We start from the raw sequence: 10707 nt of genomic DNA, 5'->3' as shown, positions 1-10707 counted from the left end.
ACACATGCCAGGTGCGCAGGCCCAACGGTAACATCCGGGGCTCAGCCCGCCTTCCTGGGGCTCCTAGGAGTTCCGTGATGGGGGCCCGAGGACGGAAGTGACGTTTCTGTGGTTCCGGCCTGCGTCAGCCCATGCCCGGCTCCATCCGGACGTGTGAAGCGTTGCATGGAGGGGCCAGCGGAGGAAGGGATTGGGGGGAGCGGCCCCGCCGCGGCCCCGGAGACCCAGAGCGCGACGGAGGCTGGGGGCTTCATCAGGGTCCCCAAGCGGAGCAAACGGAAGCGGCGGGCGGCCGAGCTGGATGGGGGCGGCGGCAGCCGCATGGACACGGGGCAGCCTTGGCCCAGCAAGAGGCCTGACTTCCCGCCCGTCTGCGGGGACGCGCTCAGGGTGAGCCGGGACGTGCCGGGCCTGGGCTCCGGGGGTGCCGTGGCGGGGACAGGCCCTGCCCGTGGGGCTTGAACTGGATCGAACCAGCCGCTGCCTGGAGCTCGCCGAGGCCCCGTTCGCCGTCAGCGAGCCGGGTGCTGCGGCGGACGGGGCTCCCCTGTGCCCCCTCCGTGCCCCGGCCTGGGGGTGCGGAGCCCGAGGGCGCCGGCATGTAGGCTGAGCTCATGGAGCGACACGCCGCTGTGTCCTCCCGCCGCGTGGCAGCGCAGCGCTCCGGGTTGTAGCGGGGTTGGGGCCCGGTTAAAACATGAGCGAGGTAGGTTCGAGCGGTGTCCTGTCCCCCTGGTCCTGTTGTTTTCTCAAGGTAAATAAGGGCACACGGTGGGGGGCGGGGGAGATGGTTTTCACCTTCCTGCCGGCTGAAGCTGTCGTGTTAAAGGGGCGTTGTTAACTTGAAAGACAGTCAGCTTTAAAAAAAAGCCCCCCCAAAAAAGTAATAGGTACTAGACCGGGTCTTGAGTCCACCCGCAAACATCTGTGGTTTTGCGGTTAGATAGCATAGATAGATAATGGTTTTTCTGCTCACAAACATGAGACATTGACTATACAGGGGAAACAATGAGACCAGTAAGTACTGTGCTGTCAATGCAAAAACTAAACAAACATTTTATCATTCAGCTAAAATAATATTAGGAATGATAGGTAAACATTTTTAGTTAGAAGTGTGACTTTTCAGTCGACTGAAAAGGAGGACTTGTGGCCCCTTAGAGACTAACAAATTTATTTGAGCATAAGCTTTCATGAGGTACAGCAGTTGGGCATGTATCCGGTGAAATGAGCTGTAGCTCATGAAAGCTTATGCTCAAATAAATTTGTTAGTCTCTAAGGTGCCACAAGTACTCCTTTTTTTTTTCTGCGGATACAGACCAACACGGCTACTACTCTGAAACTTTTCAGTGGACTGTGTCCCTTTAGCTGTATAGCAGGTTTATTGTCTATAATAATCTCCACAGGCACACTTTTTCTTCAGGGACGGTGAGCTTGTTAATTTGGAGCTGAAGAACACTGTTCGGAAACTAAGCAGGAGTAGACAGGAAAACATTTGCAGCAAGAAGTTTCAGCTTTTTAAAAGTTGAAGTACTTGATAATAACTCTCCAGTTCCTTGGCACTGCCTGTTTTCAGTAAATATTAGTATTTAATCTCATCCATCATAAGTAAAATACTGGTATAAAACTTCTTTCACTGCTCTGGCAGTCTGTGCCTTCTATATTTTGGAGTCCCTGATATTTTTCCCTAACACGTTTTTTTCTTTCATAGGTGTAGTGACTTCAAGGCAAAAGCATGATTTGATGATTGAGCACTCTGATAGGCTGTCTTTTGGCAAGAATGATCATAGTAGTGGTTAGTTCTACTTGAACTTCTTTTTTCTTTCTAGAGCGGAAAAGATGAAATGAGGAAAATTCCTGTACCAGCAAACAGATATACTCCTTTGAAAGAAAACTGGATGAAAATATTCACACCTATTGTAGAACACCTGCATCTTCAAATCAGATTTAACTTAAAAACAAGAAATGTAGAAATCAAGGTAAGGAGAAAGCTCTTTCCTGCCGTTTTCATGCAGCACCTCAGTTCAGCTGAGTCAGAAAACTTATCTTTTGCTATCTCTTATATTTGTTCGGAGCACAAAAACGTGTTAATTATCTAGATCCCAGTTACTAGCTATAGTAAACTAAAGTGGAGCCGTGTAGAACATATGGGATCAAACTAAAACTTAACAGTGGTGTCCTGAAGTACTTTACTCATAAAGCAATAAATAAAACTTAGAGAAAAGTAACCCCCTGGCAATACTGACCCAGAGGCTGTTTATTCCTAATTTGACATCACATAAGGGAGGGAAAAAAAATCAGTTTTTGAACAGCTCTAACCATTAGATTTGATTGCAGAATGCAATCCTTTGTAAATAGTTAAGACTGTATAACAGTTATGTAAATGGTTTGAGTTATGTTTTTGGGCTGCCAAATCTCATAATGTCTTTTATTCATCGTAGCGGACAAGCAATCATAATTACTTAGCGCATCTGTTCCTTCTGTCTAATGGACTATGCTCAAGTCACTTGGGATATAGAAAGTGATAGTTGCAGCCATAACTAAAATTCTTATTGACTGCCTATGCAGCTTAACAACTTTTAACAGCGTGTCTAAAGCTTTTGTTAAGCCCCTGACATGTGGGTAACTATATTTATAGCATGTTGTAATACTTTTATTAATCTTTAAAAGCCACATTTTCAAATTTAAGGGTTGAAATGTGGAAGCTACTGGTAACTTCTTTCCTTTGTCAATAAATCTTATTCTGAGTAGGGTCTTCACTACAAGACTTACAGTAGATAAGCCTGCACAAATGTCGTCTTTAGACAGTGTTCTGTTTTTTTGACAGTTGTGACTTGGTCATAGATCTTATGTGTAATATACATAATATCGAATTTGGAAAACTGGAGATTTATAAATTGCTGTTTTTTGAGACTCTGGAATGTGCTTGAACAATTAGAGGAAGGCATTACTAACTTTTTTGGTATCACCTCTTGAGGATAACAATATTGACATGTTATACAAAATGTACAGTCAGTTTTCCTTTTTTAATTTTTTTTTTTTTATTTTTTAAATTCGATGTCTCCCACTGTCAAAGGAAACACGAATAAAATGCAGCATGATCTCCTCCCTCAGCCCCTAGCACATTCTGCTCCTCACTGAGACTTCGGGTTTGCTTTCCTCCTCCACCTGCTCCAGTATCCCCAGCCCTTTTTGTTTTATAATCTCAAACACCCCACCCCCCACCCCCAAACACGTACTTCGATTCTTTCCATGCTCAGTACAAGCATCATTTGGTCTCCCCAATCTTAAAATATAAATAGGAAAAAAGAAGCCCACCTTAATCCATATCACCGTCAAATTATTGTCCAATCTCTCCCCCTATATTTCTGGACTTGCTCTCCCCTGTAGTCACTCTGTGGGGTTCTTTCCTTCTGTTTCCATCATAAACCCTCTCCAGTCATGCTTCTGCCCACTAAACTCTAATATAAAGTTTAAGACCTGGTGGGACCACCAGATTGTGTAGTCTGACCTTTATGTGACAGGCCATTAACACCTCCTTGCATACTCCCACTAACCCCAACAATCAAAGTTAGACCAAAATATTACAGCCCACAGGAGCCTCGATTACTGTGTGCCACAGAGAGAGAATGATGCATCTTAGTCCATCCTAATGTCTGAGGCCTCTACAGTGGCAGAGAAATGATTAAGTGAGATGGCCAGATAATCCTGGCAAGTGACTCACATCCACATACTGCAGAGGAAGGTGGAAAAACCTGCAAGGCTGTTGCCAGTCTCACCTTGGAGAGAATTCCTTCATATGGTGAACAGTTAGGTCCTGATCAAGTGAGCAAGAACCATCCAGCTAATTACCTGAGAGAGAGAATGTTCTGTGCACCTCAGAGCATAGCCCACCCTGTCCAGTGTCCCATCTCCAGCCATGACCATCCCTGATGCTTCAGAGGGAGGAGATTGCGGGGGGGAGGGGGAGGAAGCCCCCAGAATACATAGCTCCCACTCTCACCAGAGTCTTTAATGATGCACTTCAAGCCATGAGATTTGTCAAGGCTCTCCTCGCTCATCTTCCTCAACTAGTTGTCTGACTTTCTTGCTATCTAACTTATTGCTCTTGAAATTTTGTTTGCTCTTAATTTTTGTGGTTATCCTCCTACGTTACTCTGCCTCTAGTGTTTCATTTGGAGGGTCCTCCTCTTTTTCTCCTCTCCAAATTTTGGTGGTGGTCACACAAGGCTTCCTTGTTGGTCACCTATTTTTCGTTAGTCAAAGTCATGCAAGTATCTATCTCCTTTATGCTGCTGACTCACAAAACTGCCTCTCCTTGTCCTATCTATCTCCTTGTCCAGACCTGCATTTCTGCGTATCATTCTGACGTCTTATAAATTTGTAGATAAGACCCCAAGGAATCACTATGATCTAATCTGACCTTCTGGATAGCCTACTCAGCAACATTTGTATCAAGTTCATAATGTCTGTTTGATCTAGGGCATATCTTTAGAAAGATATCCAGTTTGATCTAAGGACTTCAAATTATGGAAAATTCACCACATCCCTAGGTAAAATCTCATAGTTGTCCAATCATTAACTTTAATCTCACACTGGCCAAAATTGTGGGCTTCCCCCCACACACAGCTGTTGGCGGGAATCTCAACACAGATTGGCAGGAATCCTAACACACACATCCCTGTGTTGGAAGGAGATGCTAGCGAGGATTCCATTCATACAAGTTCTCAATACTCTTTTAGACAGGGCCTGCTGCTGGTGGCTGTCAAACTGTCTAGTGCCTCCCTGCTTCTCATTTTGCTGCTCTCTGTTTGAGGATGGCATGGGTTTGTTCCAGAAGGAAAACCTCAGTCCCGCCCCATTCTGGCAGAGGACTCTGTTGGGCATAAACTGACTTGGTGGGGAGAGAGGCTGCCTAGCATTGATTGAGTGGTCTGGGTAGCAACACACATTCCCATGGTGGAGGGCCAGTATTAATTGAAGGCGCAGTGTTAATTCAGCAGAACTCCAGGGTCTCTGGACCCAAGCAGTAGATCAGACAGGAGGGGGTTGGCTTGGGGAACTGGTGTATTTCAGGCTGCTGAGTAGACTTAGTTCTTGGACTAGTAGCTGTTAGGTGAGTTTCTCAAGTCCTGACCTCTTTCTCACATGCAGCTTAATTTGTTTCTCATGTAGACTTGTAAAGAGACAAAAGACGTAAGTGCTCTAACGAAAGCAGCTGACTTTGTGAAAGCATTTATTCTTGGATTTCAAGTTGAGGTGAGTCTTCGGCAGCTAGGTGGTCCTAGTCACCTAGTCTAAATTGTGATATAAGTAGGGATAATAGAAACCTGCTGGCTTAAAATCCTTGGCTTCTGTGCAGGCTTGCCATGGGGATGCTGGTTATGGGGCAGGTTTTCTCTAGTTTCCCAACACAGTGGTACAGTAAGCTTGCCTTTGTAAAGCTGGAGGGATGTGTGTTATGTAAACATTTTATTTCAAAACCACTCCGAAGGGATACATTGAATCTCTGGTGATATATATTTTTTTTGCATAGATGTTTGTTTGAATTCGCTATTTTGCTTGTATCCATCATATACTTCTATTAAGGTTAACTTTTTGAAGAAGCATCAGACCATTTGATGCATTTTAAACTAAGCTTTAGAGGTCTCCCTTTTTTTTTTTTTTTTTTAAACAAAACTTGGTATGCTGGTGCTTAAAGTAAATCATGAGTTGATTCAGGGTTGTAGACCAGCTTCATCATTTTAATTTTTCTGGTTATACACTGTCCTAGGGGAGGGATAGCTCAGTGATTTGAGCATTGGCCTGCTAAACCCAGGGTTGTGAGCTCAATCCTTGAGGAGGCCATTTACGGATCTGGGCCAAAAATTGGGGATTGGTCCTGCTTTGAGCAGGGGGTTGGACTAGATGACCTCCTGAGGTCACTTCCAACCCTGATATTCTGTGATTCTATGCACGTGCACATTCCAGTGGGAGGTTGGTGTTTTGGGTGTAGAGAGCGTGATCGGGTATTTAAAACTCATTCAGGGTTCCTTATACAGGAACATAAGCTGCACCCAACTAATTCTTCAGTGGATTAGCCTGATGCTGTTTGAGACATTACATGAGGTCATTCTGTGAATCTGTTCTATTATTTATGTCTTTCCAAAAAAAAAGGTTTATGATGCAGATCGTTAGACATGTTTTGTTATCTATATTCTGCAGCATTATAACAATCTTTTTAATATTTTAGGATGCTCTTGCTCTCATCAGGTTAGATGACCTTTTTCTAGAATCTTTTGAAGTTACAGATGGTAAGTGTCTTCTGTTGCAAAACTTTTAATAGTGCATCGGGTGTCATTGTCTTCTCTGCCCAAAAGAAAATTGCCTTTGAATATTCAGTAGAACTTGAGATCCATTGTGAGTTGTTTTGTAGCTTAGTGTATATAAGCAAACAACATAAATCACAGATACTGTGCAGTAGTATATAACTGAATTTGTCAAATATTTATGATAATACGCTACTATAGTGTATTTTGCAAAAGGAGCAGTCTTAGTAATGAGACCTCACTACAGCACTCCCTGTTACATCTTAGCTGAAAAGTAGGGTGATACTAGTTTGTCATGAGGATTATTGGGCTCATGTAGTGTTTGAGCAGTGGCACTGTGCCTGATGCTGTACAAAATAAGACAGACCTTGTCTCAAGGAGTTTAGAGCCTAAATAGGAACGTGAGAATCAGCAGACCTGTGCTGCAATTTTTTTAAGCATTGTGTGGGTTAATAGACATCTGCTATGGAGGTATTTAGCAAAAATAAGCAGCACTGCAAAACTGATTCTGAATTCAGAGGCAAGTGTGACACCTTTCACTTGATTTTACCTGTCCTAAATTCATTTAGTGGAAATTTTGCTTCCTGTAGTAAGTAGTCAGCCAGTGTAGTTCACTGCTGTGGGAGGTCAGTCTTTTTTAAAGACGCCAGGGGCGGAAAAAAGGGTTGGATAACAAAATTGGTAACACTGCACAATCTTGAAAAAGCATGTAATTCTCCTCGGGGACATACATTTCTTTCCTGACCCGCAGAGTGAGCACTTTTACTCCTATATACAGCAGTACAAAATTGGCTAGATTCATGGTGGTAGCACAATTGCCTTTCTCCTGAAACGTCAACAATTTTGTTCAGGGTTAGAAGCAGTATATCAGACTTGTCAGGTTAGTTCTCATCTGGTTTATGAAAGCCTGTATTCCTAATCTCTGCCGCTTATTTGTGACAAATAATTAATGCTGTAGCTACCCTTTTCCTTGCCAAAAGAAGAGTTGAGGAAGTGCGTAGTGAATTTGAAAAGTGACATTCTGGGTGTGTATTAGGGAATGCCATAGCTCTGGGTTTTAGACTGAGGGCTGGTAGTGGTGTTTTGGCCCATCTGCCCCACACCTGACTCCCACTCATCGAATGCTGAGTGGAGCAGCAAACAAAATAAATCCTACCACTACAAAACACTATGCTGCATGTGTAGTTCTCCCCTGGGGAGAGGATGAGAGAGCATGAACAACAACTGAGAGATGTTAGTTACGTTGCTGAATGCACTAGTGGAAGGTGCTCAGATACAAAGGAATAAGGGTGGTATAGGAACCTAGATGTTTCTAATTTCAGTTCTGTTCTACATGAGCATGTTAATTGTTTTGATCCTCTCCCACCTCACTCAGGAATTGATCCTTGTTCCCCAGCCACTTGAGGAGTGATTTCTGTTAGTCCTACACAGAGATCACTTTAATACTCCTCTCTGACACACTGCTAGTCTGGGGTGAGCTGCTGTCCCACTGTAGTGAATAAAATAATCCCGGTATAGTGTTTCCCTGTCACCATAGAGGTATTTTGAAACTCATTCCTGTTTGTAAAGTGATTTGAAAGACCCTAAAAGCTGCTATAGAAATACATATTCCTATTGGCTAATGAAATGCAGTTTTTTCCCTTCTGCTTTAGTCAAGCCTTTGAAAGGAGATCACCTTTCTAGAGCAATAGGAAGAATAGCAGGAAAAGGTGGAAAAACCAAATTCACTATAGAAAATGTAACCAGGACACGAATAGTTCTTGCTGACTCGTAAGTAGACTCTCCTCATATTTAATTTCTAGGCAATGTGCGGTTCCTAAAACTTGTATTTGATCCTTCATTGATTCTTCCCTTCTGTGCAGTAACCCAGAATGCAGTGTTGTGCATGTAAATGTAGGGACAGTTCTACATGATGGGGATCATTCAAGATGCTTGCTCTCCAAACCAATGAATACTAACATCTTCAAAGTGCTTGAATTCTTGGCCTACATGGTAATGAAAGGTGAATGCTCCTTAGGGGCCAATAGTAGGATCAGCATCTGAGGCAACATCACTGGAGGTTGGAAGCTGAATGGGTAGGGGAGTTATGTTCTGATGGTAGCTGAATGGTGTCCCCCAGAATTATAGGCTTTCTAAATTGCAGGAACCTCAAACAGTATCAGTGAAGAGGTATGATATTTGAAAGAATGTGCAGATGACAGGTAGCCATGTTTTGGTTATAAAGATGGAAGGTGCTCAAAATATGAAAATACATGTTTAAAGTGAAGCACAAATTAGCCTCCCTCTCTGACTGAATTTGAGCTATCCAGTATAATGATCTGGTGAAGGGAAGTCGATGGGGACTTGTTCTAATGCTTCCATGTTTGAGGAGACTTTAAAGGATAAGCTTCCAGAGGGAGCGCAGTTCAGCCTCTTCTCTTTTGTAGATGCAAGTTGACCCACTAAATAAAATGCAGGGGAAGGTCTGAGTATTAAGGTGCATCTTCATGTGATAGCTGGAAGTGCAGATATATAGTTTGCATCTACAAATGTGAGCATGCACAAGTTACATTGAAAAGGGTAGAGGATAGCAATGAGTTGTTCACTGTTTGGGATGCTTAGTCTCTTTAAATGGGAAGTGGGATCTTGGACTTCCAGATCAGTTTCTCCTCTGGTCACTGCTATTAAACTTGGTTACAACTGCTCTCATCACAGAACAACTCAAAACCTTGACCTCTCCAATGTTGTGAGCTAATCGCAACATCTTTGGAAATAAATTATGCATCAGAAAAGACTATGGGACAGAGATTCCACCTATTGTTGGTAGCATGAAGTGAAAGGAACACACCAGCTCAATCATCCTTGTTACAAGTGTTGTAATTAATAATGCAAGACTAGAATTCACTAGTACTTCGCTGCCAAAGATCTAGTGTGTTGATTCTTGATTCTCAAATTCACTTGAATACCATAATAACTACATGCTTAAAGGGAAAAAACCTTTCCCAAATAACACTGTTTTGGTTGCTTGTTACAGGAAAATTCATATTTTAGGATCTTTTCAGAATATTAAGATGGCACGAACAGCAATTTGCAATCTCATTTTAGGTAAGCCCTATTAAGTAACTTCAGTCCCTTGTGCAAAAACATTGATTTGTTGTAAGATCTGTATTTAAGGGGAAACTGCGATCATTGCTGCTTTAAGTAGGGCTTAATATTTTTTTTGCCAGGGGATTATTCTAAATCTGAACTCTTAAATTAACTCACCTCATTCTTGACTGCTACTGCTGGGGAAAGATCTTCTGCTCCTAGGTACTCCAATTGTTGCAGAGTAAAGATAGCAAAATTGCTCCCTGCGTGTGTACCTCCCAACTTCGTGCTTTAAGCAGAGCAGGGAAGGGAGTGTTGAACGTCCACAGAGGGCTGCACTAACTAGTGACATTTCCCGTTTCTGGCTTTTGTTGTTTAGAACTAGCTAAAACAGATGAGTTGAAAGTCTTACAGTACTGGGTTATTAAATGAAAAGTTAGCACAAGCTTAGTGTCCAATAGATAATTTGCCAATCCTCTCCAGCTAGGAATGACTTCTAAAGAAAAATCACTTGTAAACAACAAATCTATATTTCTTGCAATTAATTGCAAAGCTTTACCAAAGCATAGCGACTATCTCCTCCTTTATATTGAATCCTTAATAATCTGCTGACAAGCTGATGATTTCTTTTGGAGCCTCGTCAGTCAGGGAAAATTGCATTGGCAGTAATGCAGACACCTTGAGCTTTCAAAAGCAGCCTTAATCTTACAGCAGAGTTTGTACTAATGGTTATCTGTCAATAGCATTTTATAATAATGTGTCTGTCTTCTCTGCAGGAAGCCCTCCATCAAAAGTCTATGGCAATATTAGAGCTGTGGCAAGCAGAGCAGCTGAAAGATTCTAAGACCCAGGACTCTAATTTGGGACTCTGTATCCAATATACAGATATTGTGGCTGGAGATCTTAATACACAGCTAATGTGTATAGAAATAACACAAGTTCTGCATGAAGCTTACAGGTGCTCAGCCTCCTTCAACTTGATTGGGAAGTTTAGAAGAAAATAGGGCTGCTTTTGCAGTCTGTTTTCATTCAGGCATAATGTCTGATCTTTTGACAAAATATTTAAGTAATTTAACAAAACCCTTGTATGTTCATTAAATATTATTGCTTTATCACTAATCAAAAGTATGGTTAATTTGATTGTATCTTTCACTTAAAGCAAGCATACTGATGAACAGGACCGTTGGTTTCTGAAGAAAGTGACTGGTTAGGAAGCATTGTAAACTCATGCATTCAGATTTCTTAAATTGTGTAAACTTAGTTCTTCGACCAGTGGCAACAGTCTGACTCACTTGATTGTATGTCACCTTTGGTGATTTATTTATAAAATTCCTAG

At 42.3% G+C, this 10707-nt stretch overlaps 1 protein-coding gene across 1 annotated transcript; it reads left to right on the top strand.

The window, feature by feature from the left end:
• Nucleotides 1–35: 35 nt before the first annotated feature.
• On the top strand, nt 36–10489 carry PNO1 (partner of NOB1 homolog). The gene is made up of 7 exons (XM_077814012.1): nt 36–390; nt 1827–1976; nt 5173–5256; nt 6230–6290; nt 7958–8075; nt 9319–9389; nt 10148–10489. The coding sequence occupies exons 1-7, from the start codon at nt 166–168 to the stop codon at nt 10213–10215; spliced, it is 777 nt and encodes a 258-aa protein (XP_077670138.1). The 5' UTR covers nt 36–165; the 3' UTR covers nt 10216–10489.
• The last annotated feature ends 218 nt before the right edge of the window (nt 10490–10707 follow it).

The sequence above is a fragment of the Eretmochelys imbricata genome, chromosome 3 (genome assembly GCF_965152235.1).
Source record: "Eretmochelys imbricata isolate rEreImb1 chromosome 3, rEreImb1.hap1, whole genome shotgun sequence".
NCBI lineage: Eukaryota > Metazoa > Chordata > Testudines > Cheloniidae > Eretmochelys > Eretmochelys imbricata.
This window is presented reverse-complemented; position numbering and strand designations above follow the sequence as displayed.